This window comes from Harpegnathos saltator, unplaced genomic scaffold (assembly GCF_003227715.2).
Source record: "Harpegnathos saltator strain DR-91 unplaced genomic scaffold, Hsal_v8.6 scaffold643, whole genome shotgun sequence".
Lineage (NCBI taxonomy): Eukaryota > Metazoa > Arthropoda > Insecta > Hymenoptera > Formicidae > Harpegnathos > Harpegnathos saltator.
The window spans coordinates 184,094-204,753 of NW_020230475.1; the positions used below are offsets into that span (position 1 = coordinate 184,094).

General features: G+C 34.1%; 1 protein-coding gene across 6 annotated transcripts; it reads right to left on the minus strand.

Annotated features, from left to right (window-relative positions):
* Positions 1 to 19,026, minus strand: LOC105185586 (type I inositol 3,4-bisphosphate 4-phosphatase). Of its 6 annotated transcripts, XM_025304725.1 has the most exons (20): positions 18,580 to 19,023; positions 18,457 to 18,516; positions 17,959 to 18,136; positions 16,885 to 16,986; positions 11,161 to 11,316; positions 10,622 to 10,822; positions 6,931 to 7,085; positions 6,682 to 6,854; positions 6,222 to 6,366; positions 5,586 to 5,701; positions 5,385 to 5,471; positions 5,138 to 5,298; positions 4,136 to 4,319; positions 2,959 to 4,058; positions 2,545 to 2,810; positions 2,241 to 2,458; positions 1,855 to 2,177; positions 1,421 to 1,688; positions 387 to 537; positions 1 to 217 (listed from the first exon to the last, which is right to left on the minus strand). In XM_025304725.1, exons 3-19 carry the CDS (start codon positions 18,074 to 18,076, stop codon positions 405 to 407), a joined length of 3,906 nt encoding a protein of 1,301 aa, XP_025160510.1. In that variant the 5' UTR covers positions 18,077 to 18,136; positions 18,457 to 18,516; positions 18,580 to 19,023; the 3' UTR covers positions 1 to 217; positions 387 to 404. The 6 variants fall into 6 exon arrangements, with proteins under 6 accessions (XP_025160510.1, XP_025160514.1, XP_025160511.1 ...); XM_025304726.1 differs by lacking the exon at positions 1 to 217 and having other exon boundaries at positions 386 to 537; positions 18,580 to 19,024; XM_025304724.1 differs by lacking the exons at positions 1 to 217; positions 387 to 537 and adding an exon at positions 742 to 949 and having other exon boundaries at positions 16,885 to 16,965; positions 18,580 to 19,026.
* Positions 19,027 to 20,660: the final 1,634 nt, after the last annotated feature.

Below are 20,660 nucleotides of genomic sequence, written 5' to 3' on the forward strand. Positions count from 1 at the left end.
GAGAGGGAGGAAGAGAGAGAGAGAGAGAGAGAGAGAGAGAATTTCTAATTATAATGAATTAACGAATAATAAATTCCGAGAAATGCGTTGAAGAAATTTTTAACAAAAGATAAAATTGCAAGCATTCAGCATCCAATGCCGCTATCGCTACGCCACTGACCGCATTTTGTACACCTAACGTATGCCAGTCGCATGCCGGCCGCCCCCAATATTTTTCCTAAAGAAGAATCACGTCACTTATGAACGGCTATTTTTGCCGTTCAACTTACCGCTCTATCCGGTAACAAGTATATAAGTACTAAATATTTGTCGCTTATTACGGAAGTTAATCCGTAGTTACACAGCCAGAGAGTTAAACTTAATCATTCGTAATGTAATATACGTACGTAATCAGGCTTTTGTTTCTATGTCTGGGCAGATCCGTACGTGCCAGTTGGTGGTCGGTAAAGTCGAGGCAACGTTAGAATCTGCAAGCTGTTAAACGCATACTTCCGCACGCTAATATTTTTCCAGGTGTTCTCTCGTCGGCAACCCTCACTAAAGCAATAGAAATAGAGTTAATCAAATAATTAATGTTAGAATATTAAAATTTCTTTCTAAATAACATAAAACGTAAGCAATATATTTAAGAGATGTTTAATTCTCTAAGATATAATTTTTCAAAAAATTAATTGGATATTAACCGTTTACACTCGGTTGTCCACTCTGAGGAGACAAAAAGAAATTATTTGTGATTATATAGGATAAATTATGCAAGTGCAAAATTTTTCATAAATGTATGTTTTCTTGAAGTTTTCCATTCGCATTACACGAAAATACAATTAAAGAAATGGAAAATATGCCGAGTACACAGTAAGTACACAGTAAGAGAATATCAGCCGACGATACGTAAGTCTTCATAGTGATGACGGCACTTCTTTGTAATGGGAGGTAGAGATAAAGAGCGATCCTATATGAAGGGCAATTTCTGTATAAAAGTATATTGTACGTTCAAATAGAAAAACTTCAGATGAAAGAGTGCATTGCATGTCAGTGATTGTTTTAAACGTTGTCATACATTAGAAAAATATAAGATATAAAAGTTTGATTTCTTGTTTATAAATTTTATAAGATTGAATAACAAATATTATTCGAATAAAATAACTAGTCCCAAAATTATACTATTTAATTTGAAGCCATTCATTTTGTACCATTATTTTGTACCGTTATTATGTAAGAAAATACGATTAAGTTGTTGGTAGGTAATTCGAAAAGTCTCCGAGAAAGAGTTAATCATCCATTATGTTTTAACTTAAAGCAGTAATATGTGGAATTTTTCTGATTTATATAATTGAAATCTTTATTTAGAAAAATTTTTAAACGTTTGCGTTATCTGTCATTCTTTTGTTGATTATTATTTTCCTCTTGTTTTCTCATTTACCTTCGCATGCAGTCGAGTGCCCTCATATATTCGTGCTCGGCCAAATGATATTCCGATGAAAGTATATTAACTTGCTCGAGGGTGATCGACATACCGGTTCGATCTTTCGCGCTCTTGCAACTGGTAAATCTTAAACCACGCATTCTTCGACATATCTGCGAAGATAACTGCAAAATCTCTACGTTCTTGCTCACTTTCTCTTGCACGCACGTTTTTAAGTTGGACATCATATCTGACAATGTGTGGCCTAATATCGATCTGGCGACAACTGCAACAATACATTTATTTTAGAATCTGTCATCTAAAAAATGTCCCAAGAAAATATCTAAAAGATTAAAAATTTTTTAGACTTTTTTATATCTTTCGGAGATCATGTTACGGATAATAATGGAAAAAGAAAATAATAAAAAGGAAAAAAGAGAAAATATGCTCACAACGCGTGGATGCAGGTTCCGTCGGTAGATTCAACTTCTTGAATCTCAAATAATACTCATTTAGCCTGTCAAAATTATCCATGTTACTCTTTTCTTGCGGTTTCGTAGTACCAAGACTTTCAGCCAAAGAAGCCATCTCGTTAATACCGACGTTAAAGAACACCGGCGTTACATTAAACGACAACGTCTGCCTAGATGAGGGCACTAATGGCAGGAGAGAATAAATCGTGTCTGGAACTGGGAGTATTACTGTCAACGCGCTCCGTGATCCTACTACGCGCGGTAGAGGCAATTGAAACGCCACATTGGACTTTTTCTCAATTCTATAAAATAACATTTCCATTTTTCTTTGTGCAATATGAGTAAATACATAATTATTCACTTACCTGGATTGAATGCCACATCGTGACAAAGTGAACGTGACAGTATGAGTGTCTTCAACTGCTACAGCCATATCTCCCCACATATCAATCTCGTCTCCGTAATAACTAAGGAGACCTTCGAAAGAGACCAATGGTCCCAAAGTTGTAAGTATTAGCAGAAACATTGGGTCGGGTCGTTGACACCACAGTTTTGCCATTATGCCAGTTACTAAGGCTGTCAGCTGAAATGTTTCACGATCTCAGATTTTCTCGTAAAGATCTTTGCTCTGATCTTCACCACAAATAATATTAATAGTAAATCACTCACCGCTTGACTGAAGCAAACGTCCCGTCTGTAACGAACATTGCACACACGCTGCGCCGTCTTGGAATCTTCCTGTACGCGAAATACCGAATGTGTCAATCTGGCAGTCTTGAGCAACCCGTCCATGGCCTGTCGTAGCTTCTTCATGCTCGGCCTGAGCTCGCTTGTCCAATCTACGATGGACGCGAAATCTAGACCTTCGGTAAACTTGTTCCTCTGTCCTGAATTACTTTTGATCACTCGCGTCATCGAATCGACCGCTTGGCACACTTTATTGGAAAATGAGTTACAATAATTATCTGTTATTTCTAACAAATATATTACATCGCACGTGTTTTTATCATATTTTTTTCATCCTTCTTCCTTTCATTGTAATAAAAATTATCTTTCATGTAGTAGGAATAAAATCTCTTTTACCTTCTTTTGCTTTAGAGAACGCCGGTTTCTCCATTCCCGGATTAGACTGCTGTCGCGACGCATCGTTCGTTTCTTCCAATAATTTATTCGACTCTTCGCATTTGATGCCGTTTTTCGGCTGTATGGTGACGACTTCAGCATTGTGCCAATTACTCGGCGGACAACCTTTAAGGCTTTGCGATCTGCTCAAGTGTCCGCCCTTATTACGCAGTCGTACAGCCGGACTACTGCATCTGCCACAAAGAAACTTAACTTTTGACACGAGACACATAACACTCGCTTCGATGTTCAGCTGAGTGAGATCCCATGGCTCTGGCTCATCCGTGGGTTTGTAATAATTTGCCGAGGGTGAATTACACATCTTTTGAGTATCAAGGAAACGTCTGCATGGATCGGCGTCGCTTTTCAAATCTTCCCTTTCATCCTCATAATTTTCCTTGTTTTCATGGTTATGAACTCGCTGAACGCTTTCATCTGCAGTCTCCGCTTCAGTTTGTTTCGGATCGTCTTCCACGTCCGGGAATATCACAAAATTCTCCTCCGCAGCATCATCGCTCTCGCCAACGTTGCTACTGGTCACGTCGTTTCTCGCATATGGTAACGGTGCATATTCATCATTTCTCATGCCACCCTTAGACCAAATATCTTGGACGCATTCAGGAGTATCGGGCGTGACAAAATCATCGAAATCGGGACTTTTCAGGTCGAAATTCAGTTGCTGTGTAATCCGCTTGAATGGCGATAGAGATTGGTTTGTCTTGAAATCTAAAGTCAGAGTGTCATCAGTGCTTGTTGGTGCAGAGTTCTTTTGGACTTTTGCAACTTTATATTCTTCCAAAAACGTTAATGCCTCTTCCACTAAACCAGGATCCCATAGGCTGAGTAAGATCCGAGTTTTTGTAATCATATCTTCACATATGGGCAACATGCCGCTTGTTTGCTTCTCTTTGGCGAGCTTCATCAATGATCTCATTGCCTCTACAACATCTCGGCGCAATTGCTTAATCGCTTGAATCGCATCATGCGCCATCGTTATCTTAGATGTTCCTTGGTACAACTGATTGCTCCGTACTGGCGACTCCTTCAACGCCTGCACCAATCTGCATGTAAAGAAAAATATATCTTACTTTGAAAGTTACTTAGACGATTAATCTTGTGTGCTAACTTTACACAATACCTTATAAGTCCACCATTTTTACTTTTATGAGAATGCGCTGTGAAAGCTCCTACGCTAATAAAGTCGTAAAATCCACACTTGTTTAGCGTATCATTATGAACCCACATTCTTTGAAGATGCAAGTTAAGAGGTGCAAATTCGAGAGTACGATCGTTTTTTCGCGACGACTGCTTGAAATAACTTCCTGAAATATGATATTTTAGATGCGTGCGTGTATGTGTGCGTGTGTGTACGCGTGCGTGTACATGCGTGTGCGTACGTGTGCGCATGCGTGTGTGTGCATGCGTGTGCGTACGTGTGCGCATGCGTGTGTGTGCGTGTGCATGCGTGCATGTGCGTGTGTGTGTGTACAGGGTGTAACTAAAACATTCACTAAATACAATGTTATTCCTGATCAAAAATTGAGTGGAAAAGTCTTGAACCATTTTTTTTTATTATACTTAATCAAACAGTAATTATTAAGAATAAAGTCGTGCCATTTAGCACAAATTTTTAGCCGCTCACACGTTAGTGAGCCGCACGCCTCTTAGTGTATGTGAGCGCTATGAGGCATGTGGCTCACTAATGTGCGTCCAACTAAAGATCAGTGCTAATTGACATGACTTTATTCTCAATAATTATTGCTTAATAGAAAAAAATGATTTAAGACTTCTCGACTTGATTTTTTATTAGGAATAACACTATGCACTTAGTAAGCACTTTTACAACCTGTATAGAGTGTCCAGAACCTTTTGGAAACAAAAAATTGTGAAGATTAATCAGATCAAACTGCGAAGAAAAGTCATGTACTATTTTGCAAATAAGTACGCAAATTTTCAAGTTATCAATTAAAAAAGTTTCTAGATGCAATTATTTTCAATCATTAATAACTTAATGATCGCGATTTTTACAAGATGATACTTGACTTTTCTTCTCAGCTTGATCTGTTTAATCTTCACAATTTTTCGTTTCCAGAAGATCCCGGACACCCTGTGTAATAGATAAGTCGAGATATACACTCACCTTTATAGGCAGCTAAGTTTTCTTTGGCTTGGGAATACAAATGTAATAAGTGCAAGTGACGATCAAGTAATTCGACTTGTTTTGTATGCCAAGGTTCCCTCAGTTCTCCCATTCCAGCTACTTCTTGTAGCAATTCCTTTTCCTCCTGTATCCAAATACCTCTGCAATTTGCCAATCGCATTTCACTTCACTGTCTTCATCTTTGCTCTATTACTGTCTATAATATAAAACTATTATATATTCTTACAGCAAATGTTGAGGAAATTGGAAACAGAACTTGCTCTCCGCCATAATCTCGTGCACACAAATATCACCGCCCAATCCGGAATGGAATCTATAAATCCAAAGAAGATCAAAGAACGTATCATAGATATACCAAAATATTTAAGAAATTGGTTCAAGAAACGTTAATTCGAGGAATTGTCATCAATGCACAGTCTGTACTTACCGATAAGTCTGTACATATGGATTCGCAAAAAGCAACTTTAACTGGCCTTGATGCGGGAACTTTATTTTTGTCCCTAATCTGGGTGGCAACGATTGCGAGCGTCTATGTGAAGGCAACTGAAAAATATTATATAAAAATAAATCGATAAAAATTAAATTTTGAACTCTTCTTTCCTTGCCGTAACGATCTTGAATAATGACGTTAGAAGCGTGGAAATACGTATTAAACATTCCTACGAATTGTTGAAATAAAAAATATATCCATAAAACGACGCAATCAATTAAATAAAATAAAATTTCTAAAATGCTCCGGAAACTTCCTTTTTATTTTAACAATAAATAATCGCAAAATTAATATAATTTGCAAATTTTCTTTTTAATCTATTTTTTCTTATGATTTTGTCATATTGAATTGTCACCTATTTATTGATTATATTGACAAAAGAGAAGTTTCTGGAACATTTTAGAAATATACTTAATCGATTATGTTATTTTATGAAAATATCTTTTTATTTCGACATAATTCAACAAAAATTTTTAATATAAATTTTCTCATTTCTAATATTATTAAGAGTTTTGCTGTGAAAGACCAAGAATCTTAATGTAGCAATATTAAATTAACTTATTAACTTATTACTTGTTGGTTATTATTGCCATATACCACGTTTCTCGACGGTGTGCTTTCTGTACTATTTCCTTTATCCTCAGCTTCTAAATTCCACACGTTAATTGTCAAAAATCCGACAGTGGTAGTTTTCGCTGACTTTAACGGTATCCTTAATCTAAAATCAAAATAAAGTAAGAAAATATCGATATATTTAGTAATTTTATATATAAATTTAACATATAATTGTTCACTTTTTTATATTTTTAAACTTATTCATTAAATGTTGAGAAAAGTTTGCATATTTATCAAGAGACCAAAGAGAAAGAAGTAGAAGAAAAAAGAAGAAATAATTAGAGAAAAATTATACTTTTTAAGATTTTTTTAAGAAATTTTTAAATTCAGAGGAGTAAAAATTAAAAGACAAATGGATTATGAATTTTAAGTTTCCTTTCGAGATTTCGAGTTTTCCCAATAACAAAGCTAATATTACCTTGGAGTGTCTTGCACCGTGCTGAATGTCACTATTGCGCTTCCTATCGGAGTTGCGGTTTGACTAACTCTTTCCCTGATGTCGTATGCAGTTATTCTAATTTTTGTTTCGGTTGTCAAACCATCACTCGCACGGAAACTTACCGTAGTTAAGAAACTAGGATTACTACTTCGCTGAAATGATTGAAAAAAAAAAAGAAATGTTTATAGCGAAGATTAGAAAAACAGATCTAGGATTTTTCGCAATTACCTCTACAACTTCTGTCCGTGCATATTTAATCCAGGTTTTAGAAGATTTTGACTGTACATCTATTTCTAAAACAGGTGTAGGTGGTCTGCCATGTCCATCACACAGTAGATTATCGCAAGCTAATGATATCTCACACATCGGTACCTCCGCCGGATCTAAAGGAATGATTTCAACATGAAACAGTATGAATGTTCGCTTTGAATGCTCATACACTGTAAAAGGTTATAAGTACTATTCTCAACTATTCAGTTTGATGTTTGAGCGCTTAATACGGTAATATACGGTAACGAATATACGGTAATAAAGAATAGCGCTCGTTTTGGTAACTATAAGCGCAAAATGACAGATGAAAAGTTAAATTATATATTATTATGTATGTACAGTCTGTCAAGTAAGAGCGTGGTCGGGTTAATTTATAAAAAAATTTATTAAATAAAATTTTTAAATACATATATGCATTATACTCGATGAGAACAAGGATGCAATTATGTCAATAATGCGTCCAGTTACCACTGGCGTCGATAATTGCCTGACATCTCCGAGACATGCTTTCGACCAAATTGACGGTGTATTGTAGCGGCAAGGATCTAAATCCGACGAATCTCGCAAGATAACTGCTTCAAAATGTACGTGCGTTTTCCACAAAGCTTCTGCTTAATGTATGCTCACACATTTTCAATTTGGGATTTACATCGGGCGACTGCGACGGCCAATCTAGATTTGAAGGTCCTTGCCGCTACAATACGCCGTCAATTTGGTCGAAAGCATGCCTCGGAGATGCCAGGCAATTATCGACGCCGATGGTGACTGGACGCATTATTGACATAATTGCATCCTTATTCTCATCGAGTACAATGTATATATATATTTAAAAATTTTATTTATATTTTTTTATAAATTAACCCGACCACTCTCTTGCTTGACAGACTGTATGTATGTATTGTTTGCACAAATATTAATATTGTTAAAGTTATCTAAAGAACCTATATATTTATTAAGTTTGCTATGTTTATTATTTCATTAAAATTTTGAATTGCAAAAGCAAGATCTGGAAATGAAGAAAAATAATTGTAAAAACAGGAAATTGATCAAAATGATCGTTAATTAACAGAAATTAGGAAGAAGAAAATATATCATAATCCTCAAATATTTCTCAATGACTTGGAAAATATTGAACAATTCTATCATTTCCAAAATATTTCACATTATCTGGATAACTAGTAACTTTGACTAAAATGATAATGACCATGTAAGTACGGTTTGTTTCAAAATGTTTTACTTAATATCATAATTTATTGGATACATACTTAATACTACTTCCGATAAATTCAGAAACAAGCATAAAAGCTTACGCTTTCGCTATCCTACCTCATTAAAGTAAACGTTTGTATGCAGAAGTTATGACGTTACGATGACGTTATTACTTAATCTACAGTCTGTAAAGTAAGAGCGTGCACGGGTTAATGTATAGAAACATTTATTTTTAATGATTTTTAAGTACATGGATTTGTTGTACTCCATGAGAAGAAAAATGCTATACCATTAATAATGAGTCCAGTCACCACCGACATTGATAAGTGCCTGGCATCTCTGAGGCATACTTTCCACTAAGTTGACTGCGTATTCGTTCGGTAAAGACCTCCAAATGAGATGAATTTGTCGTGTCAGCTGCTTCAAAGTGCACACTCTTTTTCCTCGAAGCTTGTGCTTGAGATATGCCCACACATTTTCAATGGGATTTGCATCTGGCGACTGCGATGGCCAATCAAGTGTGATGATGCCAGACTGCTCTTTCCACTCGGTGCAAAGCTTGCTCCGGTGTTTTGGGTCGTTGTCTTCCTGTAAGATCCAGTCCTCGTTTCTTTTTATGAAGCATCGTTCAGCAGTCGGCAACAAACATTTCTCATAAATTTTAAGCATTTTCGGAGCATTTAAATTGTATGTAAACAGATGTAATGCTCCAAAACCCTGTTTCGAAAAGCAGCCCCAAAGATGAACTTTTACAGGGTGTTTAACAGTCTGTTGTATTAATCTATTGGTCAAGGTTGACCAGAAACGTCGGATGGCAGTATATCCCCAAACAGAAGCTTCGTCCGTAAAGATCACGTTGCTCCAATCTCGGTCCAAATTCTCCTTTGCCCAAGCGAGTCTTTTCGTCACATGTTTTTCGTCTAACAGTGGTTTCTTCATTGTACTTCGATATTTGAGATTATACGCAAAGAGATGGGTTCGAATAGTTGTATGTGATACTTCTATACCCTTCTGTTTTAATTTTGCTGCTCCTTATCGCAATGTTAAGGTCGGGTTCCGCTTAAACAAATTCACAATTTTTTTTTCCATATTCGGCGTCACTTTGCCTATCGAGCCACGTTCTAGCAAGTCGGCGACATTTTTTATCTTCTTATATTGCTGAACTCACTTAGCGACGAATGATTTTGACTTTCCCATATATTTAGCAGCCACTGCATATGACATTTTTGGTCCTTTGGGGTGGGAACAAAGGAACACAGCCTCGTAGCGCGATGCGTATGCGGCACTCATGGCGGTTAACGTGTTTCTCAGGTTAGAGTTCGATGCCAACTGAATCTTTTGTGACAAAGCATTCACGACAAAGATTTCATCTATCGGCTCACAAAAAACTAGGACGATATTTGAAGCCAATTGCCATTTATGCCGTACACGCTCTTACTTTACAGACTGTATGAGCGCTTACACGTCAAAGTAAACAATAAATACGAGTAATTAAGACCTATTTGTAATGACTGTAATTCATGTGGAGTATGGCTGTAAATTCGTAGGATCCGATTGTAACGACCTGTTTTCGGCGTAATAAACTATATAAGTAACACATAAGATCGTAAGCAAAATGAATTATTTTTATTTTCTATGCTTTAATCTTACATTGACTAAATAGAGCAAAGCAGCACACAAAAAGTACGCAAATGCAGAATCAATTGCTAATATCAGTTATATTTCCAAAATTAAGAAATACAATATTTTTTAACCAAAATGAAATAAAAAGAGAATGAACTTTTTAAATATGAGAAAAGCGATAAGCAGAAATAAGAGGAAAACAAAGAGCTGCTATAACAACTATAGCCGGACTCATAATTATAACTAATCTTTCTTTATATAACAATTCATGAAATGTTATATAGAAATAATGAAGTAAAGGAGTCCACTTGGACTGCTATTGGAGAGAATAAAAAAATTAAAAAAAAGTAATGAAGTTAAATTTTTTCAAGTTTACTTATGAGTAATTAAAGACGCAATAAACAAACAAAAAGACAATCAGCATTAAAATTAAAGCTCTAACTTTCTTTTTTCCTGATTACTCCATTTTACATTTTGCTGTAAACATTGTAAATAACATTGTAAATAACACTGTTTTAAAAACGTTAAATTCAACCTTCAACTAAATGCTATGGACTTACAACCAGATATTGTTACAAGCACTGTAGATGAAGCTTTATAATGTTTATAACGTGTAAATGTTCAAAGCAATCACAATTACGATGGTCAATGTTTAAAAATTTGAAAATTCGACATTATAAGATTCAATAAATACATGCAATTTGAATTAAGCAGTAAATTGATATTCTATGAATGTTCGCGATTTAGTATAATTCCGCAAGCCGCACATCTATAAAAGCAAAAAATATCATTTCCAAATTCTTAACGTTTACCCAACCTGTAAAAGTCCCGCGCTGCAACCGCAACATCTGAATATCGGTGTCGTGCTTGTGACCACTAAATGCCTCTATGCGCTGTCGCAAGGATAACAATTGACTTCGCATGCATTCGTAGCTGGCCAATTGCAACGCCTGTAACCAACTGTCCCTTTCTTCGGCCGTATTGGCGCCTAACTGTTGAAACAAGCCTCCGTCGAAAACTGCAACATTTTTCTGTCTGTGCTTCTGACGTCGCACTCGCACGCTACGTGAAACCAATAGGCGTACGCATGCAAACAAAGATAACAATGACTACGTACAGAAAACATAACATTTATATAACCGTTTAGAAAAAAGTACCTAATAGTTGATATATAGATCCGCTAATTTAGATCTTCCATCCTTCTTTCAAAAGTTGATCATTTTATTGTTGTTCTCTGAACGTAGCCAATAATGACAGCGACAAGTCGTCGAATATAGTCGAAAACAACAGAAAAAAGGAAACAAAAAAAAAGAGAAAAGGAAACAAAAAAGGAAAAAATAGATAATATATGCTTGCCTATGCTGAACCCGTATGGGACGTGATTGTTGGGAGACTCCATGCGGACCGTACATTGTTCCAGTATAATTACTCCTAACGGCTCCGACCACTGCTCCCGCGATTTGAAATAAAACAAAAGGTTGCCACGTAGCCTGCACCATCGTTCGAGACTTACTATACAACAAAAACAAAAAAAGTGTAACTTGAGAGTCAATGTAGCATTTACCAGAAGATTTAGTTTCAAGTAACTGGCGCGCGGACAATAACGAACGACGAAGAAAAGGTAGCAGAAAGAAAAAAAGAGAAGAGGAAAAGGGAAAGAAGAAAAGAAGGGGGAAAAACAGGACGAGGAAGAAGGGGAGAGGAGGGGGAGAACATCTCTTGTTTAATTTATTTGGATTCGACGCAGATAATTTTATGAGGTCTCCTTTGATAATAAACTGAAAGGGGATAAGAAAAGAAAGAATTCTTTCTTCAATCTTGTACAGGATATTTCAGTAACGACAAATAAATGATGTTCATCGAAAGCACTCTTTTAAAAGTTAGAATATTTTCTCAGTTACCTTTATTATTGTTTAATTATTAAATCACCGTGTTCCTTGATCTTTTCCCTTCTTTCTTATTCTTTTTATTAAAATCAATGCGATTGATGTGACATTAAAGTATAAAGATTTGTGCTATACGAGAAGCAATAATCTAAATAAAATTTCTTTTTCCACAATATATATGTAAATAACTTTTGTATTTTGCTGTAAATGTGTATAATTTTATGCATATTAAAAGAAATATCTTTTTACATATTTTTTAATTGAATTTAAAGTGATATGTACCTCGCGTAAATATTAGCAGATTAAAATATAATTTTTTATCACATTTGTAGAAAATTCCTATCTAACAAGTAAACCGTCGACGATCGATTTGAATGGACTTTGGATATGTTGTAGAGCAGAAAAATTAATTAGGTCATATTTTTTTTATCTGCGTATCTCGACGTTTAGAAGTTGAAAACACCCCTCGAAAATAACGAATTTTTTCAATTTTTGGGAATATGTTCTAAACTATGAGATGTATGAAAAAATGATTAGATGAAAGTTTAATGGTATTTTATGCTCTATGTAATGGTATATTTAGATTTGCGAAAAATATCAAATTTTTTAATTTACTCCCCCCTGTCCATTATAATTTTTGCCAATTTCAAAATTTTTGTAAGGACAAAAAAAGAGCTTAAAAAGACAAATTCATCCATATATAATAATATTATATTTGACCGATTACATTTTTAGAAAAACGCATTTTTTGAAACTTCGTATTATAGGAGTTGCGCTATAGACTTACATATTATATTATTTCTTTTCTGCAACATGATGTTTATACAAACAATAACTGCATCTTCTGCATATTATAAATGAACAAAAATTATTATTAGTTACATCATATACAACGTATTATATAATATTATATGGCATTTGATAAATTATGCTGTGTGAGAATGGAAACGTATTTGGTGTTGCTATTGCATGAGTAAGTCTTAGAATAAGAAATACATACAGATATACACACAAAATATATTGACTAAATAGAGCAAAACATACAGAATTTATACAAAACACACGCAGTTGTTTAACGAAATTTAAAATGAGACTCGATATAACTCGTCGAAACTGACTCAATTCTCATATAGTTTATTTAATAAATAGCAATATCTTCTATTAATTCTACTTTTATTAGCATAAATATATTGGGACATAAATGTAAGAGAAGTTGAAACTGAAGTTAAAAATGTAGGAGATATTATGCTATTATATTACATAACGATTGCTGGCAAAGTTTCACGAAGTATTGCCAAGTAGCCTGATTTGGATACACAATTGAGAATAAAAATAACACTCGCATATTGATATAGAATTGTGAAACAAACAATAGTATCGTGTGCAACATGATGGAGCCGTGAACAGCAAGAAGTGTATATAAACATCCGTGATGTGGAATATTATCAATTCAAAACGTAACTTCGACGTTCCGCTCATCCATCGCGAGCGTGTCCATCACGTAACACTATATCTATTAGTAATATGATTTCGTAAACATGTATTTTATAATAATTTTAAATTGCTTTTTATTCTAATTTTATAAATTAGCAAATAATTGTTTTATTGTGCAGTTTTATATGTACAGTTTTTGTGCTGTGTTATGCATGTCATATAAAATAATCCAACACGTAACGCGTCAATATTAATTCAACAATTCAACAATGTTATTTATATTCTAATAAACTTAAGCAAATTTCTACAATTCTTTTCAGCCTATGTAATATTTGGATTTTCATGCTTCATACTTTAGAATATTTTTTTCATTATTACATATTTTGTAAGACTGCTTCCTGTGTCTATATTAACGAGACGTTGAATTATTGATTACTTTCTCACGATTCAGTGGTTTATTTTGGACTCAAATCATATTTTCTATCAAGAGAAAAAGGAGTATCATATAACTAACATAAAGAGATTGCTTTAATTAAATATAAAGTACGCAATATGTTTTACATAATCATAGTTTGGAACAGATATTTAATTAGTAATTTTTTTTAGAATGACACCATTTAATCGATTAAATGTAATAATGTTACTGTATGTGACTTTTATTGCATTAAATATTCCTCAGAGTCCGATAACTTTGGAGGAACGGGAAGTAAAAGAGAAAATTGCATACATGTTACAAGAAATAAGTAACGAAAAAGTATTAGAAATAGAAGAAGAAATATCTCTAGATTTTTATGATCTATATGAGACCTCCGAAGCTGAAGCAGTTGACTTATTTCAGAGTCATGAAGAAATAGAGTATTTACCGGAAGAAGTATTATGTTCTATAGAAGCATTACCAATTGAGTATAAAAGGAGTGCCATAGAATACTGGAAGAATGGTAAAACGAGACGGAAATCGTTAGGAGTAAGACAAAGATTTCGGAAAGTTGCATCAATACGACAATTACGATGATGGGAAAAAGAAATCAATCAAGGTACTAGAAGTGAAAAATTAAGATGAATTTCTGATTACGTAATAAATTGTTTCAATGAAGTACTTGAGAAAGGAATAATTATTCACATTGATATCGCACAATGAGCTGTTCGAGCACAAGTAGAAAATGTACCAGGATTCACAGCTTCAGAGACATGGATGAGAAGATTTAAACTTATGCATAATATTGTATCACGGAAAATAACAAAATTTGTTACTAAAAAGTCTATGTTATCAGAAACAGATCTAAAAAATAACATGCGTAACATTCATTAAAAATGTAAAATATTACATCGGTCAATATGAACTCGAAAATATTTATAATTCAGATCAAAGCGGATTCCAATTAGAATTTCATGCCGGTTGTACTCCAGCGCGCAAAGGTACAAAGAAAGTACAAACTGTAGTACAGTCAATATCATCAACCACGCATAGTTACACTATACAGCCGACCATTACCGCCAATGGTAGATTATTGTCGCCTCTTTTCATATTATTAAAAGAAGTTGGTGGAATATTTGGTCCAAGAGTGCAAGAAAATATATTTAAAGCACCTAATATTTATACTATGGCTTCAAAATCAGGCAAATTAACATCGCAACATGTAAAAACTTGGTTAAAAGATGTATATTTTCCAAATGTTGGAACGAAATCAGTTTTACTACTAGACTCATAGACTGGTCAGTGTCCTAATATTATTGCAGAAACTAGACCAGAATTTGCAACAGATATTGTTTTACTAACTATTCCGGCTGGCACAACGGGAAAAATACAGCCATTGGATGTGTACGGATTTTGAATGTGGAAAAATTTTATTAAATACTTTTCAGATATGGTTATGTTGTTAGATCTTGCAATAGATCTTCATGTCAGAAATAATATACTTAAATTGCAATCATTAACGCATAATCAGTTCTCATCACCTAGATTTCGAAATCTATTTACGTATTATAAATACGCATGGTTTAAAAGTAGATATGTGCAAAATAAACCGACAGAATTTCAAACAAGTCGAGTTTTGTTTCAAAAGTAATATAAAAATATATTGCGACATTTGTGGTCAAACTGCAATAATTATATGTTCTTGGTGTAAGAAATCTCTTTATGTAACACATTTTTTCCATGAACATCATCTTTGCCATGAATATGTACCATAAATGCGCTACGCATATGCATTATTTATACATATGTCATGTTTGTGTCACTCTCGACGAGTTATATCAAGTTTCATTTTAAATCTTGTTAAACTGCGTGTGTTCTATATATATTCAGTATGTTTCTGTGTATGTGTATCTGTATATATTTCTTATTCCAAGACCCACTCATGCAATAGCAACACCAAATATGTTTCCATTCTCACGCAGCATAATTTATCAAATGCGATATAATGTTATATAATACGTTGCATATGATGTAATTAATAATAATTTTTGTTCATTTACAATATGCAAAAGATGCAATTATTGTTTGTGTAAATATCATGTTACAGAAAAGAAATAATATAGTATATAAGCCTATAGCGCAATGTAACGCAGAGCAACTCATATAATACAAAGTTTCAAATGCGTTTTTCTAAAAATGTAATCGGTCAAATATAATATTATTATATATGGATGAATTTGTCTTTTTAAGCTCTTTTTTTTGTCCTTACAAAAATTTTGAAATTGGCAAAAATTATAATGGACAGGGGGGGGTAAATTAAAAAATTTGGTATTTTTCGCAAATCTAAATATACCATTACATAGAGCATAAAATACCATTAAACTTTCATCTAATCATTTTTTCATACATCTCATATCTCATAGTTTAGAACATATTCCCAAAAATTGAAAAAATCCGTTATTTTCGAGGGGTTAAATCCGTTATTTTCAACTCCTAAACGTTGAGATATGCATATAAAAAAATGACCTAATTATTTTTTGCTGCTCTACAACATATCCAAAGCCCATCCAAATGGGTGAGGGACAGTTCCGATGCTTTACTTGTAAGAAAATAATTATGTGGAACATGCAACAAAGCATTGTTTCATTTGCAATCAACCCTCAATTTATCAAAAATATATCTTTGTAACGTCGCATGTCGTATAAATTTTATATTTAATTCTATCAACAGAATCAAATAATCACATGTCCTACATTGTATATTTTTTACATATTAATTAGTAAGAAATTCAAGTACAAATATATCAAGTATGAAATAACTAAAATAACATATTAAAAAATATATATTGAATATATATTTTTATATTTCAATAGATCGAGGGTCAAGGTTTTAGCACAAATATTCTACATGCATTACATCATCACCACTTAGATTCCATCGGAGGACAAGAAAACTAAAGAAAACGAATAATCTCTATAAACAAAAGTCATGATTACATATTAAATCAAAATAGTAAATTCTAACTGAGAGCTTGGCATTCCTTTCATTCTGTTTATTGCATCCATCAATTTCCAATCTTTTACATCGTCTAATTTTCAATATCAGACCGGCCAAATGCAAGATCAATCCCATTAAAACATGCATCATTCTCTCAAATTTCTCTTTTATAAATGTAAGGAACATCCATATATGTTAATTAAAATAAATAAATTAAGCCACCCTTGGGTGGCTTGATTTATTTTAATTTTATTAATTGTGTAAAAATTGTGATAAGAGCATAAAGATTCTAATAAAAAGAATGCATGTATGTGTTTAAATATAGAAAAATGCACTCGAATAATGTACCTTTGTTTGCACCAGCTGTAACACAATTGAGATCTCGTAGACTCTTTCCTCTCTGATTTTTATTCTCTGGTTTACCTGTACCTGGAAATTGCACGAGGCTAACTGACAGCTGCAATACAATGCTGTTCCAAATATATACAAATAAAAAGAAAAAATGAATGACTTAATTTATATTTTCTTGCATGATGACATCAGAGCAAATTGATTTACAATTCACACTGATTCCACATAAAGTAGAAGTGAAAATTTACTAACTCGTTTTTATTAGCAGATTTATTAATATGTATTGTATCATCCTTTATCACATCGACCACTGATAATTATCGAGTAATGATAAAATATTTTTTTACACTATAACTTTCACTTGTCCCATATCATTTGTCATATGTTATTGAAATATGTTTTTATTTTAATACTCAGAAATTTTAATATTTAGATTTTAAATGATATTGCATAATAGTCAGATGGATGCTACCCTAATTTTTAATGCTTTTATAAAATTGTCCATTGACACTGTCATTATTCGACATACAACGAAACAAACATTCTATTTCGTGCAAAGCCATATACAACAGAACAAAATTGAGATAAAATAAAGTCTCTAAAATGATCGCAAGATATTGAATGACCCATGGCATGACTTATAGAAGTTGGTAAACTCTACTTCGTGCAATATATTTTATCATACCTATATTTAATACATATCACATTGCTAATGATGTGTATGTGCACAAATATTAATCAGTAAGCTCTCGTTAATGAGATAAAAGATTCTAAATTATATTAATTTAAACAATATCTTCCTTTTTTTATTAAAACAATGTTCTGATCAAATGCATTTTCTCTTACTCATGACATGTAGCAATTCGAATAAGACAATGGGCTCTACATTAAACATCAAATAAGAAAGTCATACATTATACATATTTATTGTCAAGCCTTAAACATGTACAATATAAATAAGGGACAGTCATGCATCGTTTGTACACTATAAGATATGCTATTTGGTTTTATTTAATTGAATATCTTGTTTGTGTATGGATGTGTGTGTATGTGAATATTATGAAAACTCACTTTCTGTTCTACGAAAGAAACCTTCCTGCCGTTCTCTCACGTATAGAATACCTTCTTTTTCAAATTTCTGCGAAGGCTGGGTAGCTAATGTTAATAGTTCTTGTTTATTGAATCTCATCTTGTATATATGATTAAATCAACATATTTACAGCTTGCCTAGTTTTCTGTCTTTTATATACTGGAAGTAGAATATGAAACTCATTAAAAAGTATAATAACACCATTATTGTATATCACAATTCAGTCTCATGTAGTTTATTAAACTTATAAATTTGGAAATGACAGAATTATATATATAATCTTTATATTAAAATATGTGTTTATTTAATGTATAATTGTATTACAAAGCTTTTTAAATTGTCACAAAATACTTTATTAAAAACATTTTAAATAGTCATGAGAAATTTATAATAAACATTTATTTTATAAAACCAATTAATAAAAACATAATTGTATATTATGTGCACTTTTTTATAAAAGAGAAAAACTGTACATATACCATTTTTACAAACTGGTTATTATCTGCATTCTCTCTCAACTCTTACGAATGTATGACACGCTGGAAGATCAAGGCACGTTAAAAAATTGAAAACAATAATATAAAAAATGCATTTGCACTCACGCAACGCCGGTCAATGCTATATTTAGCACTGACGAAAATCCATAATTCACTCGTGATATTCGTGAAAACTCGTATGACAACGGCGAAAGCTTCTGTCAAAAATTGACCAATTTTTCCATCCTTGTATTTAGAAAACCGCTAGTCCTTGCGACATCAACGAAGTGAATTAATTTCAAAATGACGTGATATACACGCGACATGGAAAATCAGTTAGCTTAAATTGAAAATGCGTAGCCGTCGATTTATGAAGAGACCTGATACATTATAGACAAAACGCTACCGAAACAATGTGAAAGGCAAACATAGCATTACAGTGATGTGTCAAAAAATGAATATTCCTATAACTCAAAATGTATGATAAATGACTGTACGCTGGGTACGATTGGGTGGTTTGTCGGTTTGTCTGCTGTCTTTCTACACGGTGTCATCTATCGGCTGATTGTAAAGATTACACATCAAATTAAGACATATTTTCATAAATTTATTCTTACCAGAGAGAAGCCTGAGAGTGGCCATTGGGCTGAATTCCAAGAGATACTTTTTTTAGTGCGCCCCTTGAGAAAGTGCATGTGAACTACGTCCGTCCCGATGGTAATGGCAAAGCATGCACGGTTCTCATTCACTCTACTTCCACATAGGGCCGTATTCATAGTCAGGACCAGCCCTATCCGACTTCCCTATCTTGTCCATGGACGTAAGAATACAAGGTGTTTGATAGCTGATCATGCAGACGAAAGTTGGAGATAGATTGGGTGTAGCCGAGAAGAAAAGTCATGTACCATAATGTCAAATTGGCAATAGTTACCGAATTATTAATTAAAACATATGAGCCAACGAGCGCGTAGAGAGCGGAGGGTGACCGCAGTAAGCACGTAGACATTTGATACAGGCAGAGTCAGTGGCGATAGGCGAGCGTGCGCGGCGAGGGGCAACGTAAACGACAAGAGGCGAGCGCGCGCGACGAGGAGCGAGTGAGCGCGAACGACGAGGAGCGAGCGAGCGCAAGCGACAAGAGGCGAGCGAGCGCGAACGACGAGGAGCGAGCGAGCTATAAGGAAAAAGCTACAAAGAAAAGGCTCGCTCGCTCCTCGTCGCGTACGATCGCCTTTTGTCGCTTACGTTGCCCCTCGCCGCGCGCGCTTGCCTATCGCCACTCGCTGACTCCGCCTGTATCAAATGTCTACGTGCTTACTGCGGCGAGCCCTCCGCTCTCTACGCACTCGTTGGCTCACATGTTTTAATTAATAACTCGGTAACTATTGCCAATTTGACATTATGGTACATGACTTTTCTTCTCGGCTACACCCAATCTATCTCCAACTTTCGTCTGCATGATCTAGCTATCAAACACCCTGTATACAGGGTGCACGATTTATCTGAAGACATTGAAATATCTCGAGAACTATGCATTGGATAAAAAAAAATGGTTAATGAAAGTTATTAGTCTCGAAGGGGGACATCCAATAATACCAAACTCGACCTCCCACCCCACTCCCTGGGGGTGGGGGTTGGGGGCAACTTTGAAATCTTAAATGGAAACCCCCATTTTTTTTATTGCAGATACGGATTCTACGCCACAAAATACGTAAATTTTGTCCGAAACTTTTTTTTTGATTCGTGATAGATGGCGCTGTAATCGCAAAAAATTATATTTTCCGCAATTCTCCAGAAATGATGATTAGATTGAGAAATAAAAAATACCTGTTCAATATTTTTAAAGAACATAAAAGTTATTCCCCCCATCCTCTCGGGGTAGGGTGGGTAATAACGTTCAAATCTCAAATGGGGACCCACATTTTTCATTGCAGAATTAGATTGTACGTGAAATTTTTATTGAAACAATTTATTGAAACACAGAATTAGATTGTAAGTGAAATTTTTATTGAAACAATCAATAAGTGTATTGAAGTTGAAGGTAAAAATTTCGAACACTTACTCTAATTAATTGAACAGTGAGAGGCAAGGGGACTCACATTAAAAAAGCACCCCGATCTGTGAGAGGCAAGGGGACTCACATTAAAAAAGCACCCGAAGGGAACATAAAACTACTACGTCCTCATCGTTGTTCCTGTGTAACGCTA

What these genes read in the sequence shown, in the direction of transcription:
- LOC105185586 (XM_025304724.1), bottom strand. Translation starts at nt 18,076, where the DNA reads ATGAGATTCAATAAACAAGAACTATTAACATTAGCTACCCAGCCTTCG. An exon ending in TACAGCTGGTGCAAACAAAG is followed by an intron (nt 11,317 to 16,884) that starts GTACATTATTCG and finishes TTTGTTGTATAG; the next exon opens with TAAGTCTCGAACGATGGTGC. An exon ending in CCATATGTACAGACTTATCG is followed by an intron (nt 5,472 to 5,585) that starts GTAAGTACAGAC and finishes TTGGATTTATAG; the next exon opens with ATTCCATTCCGGATTGGGCG.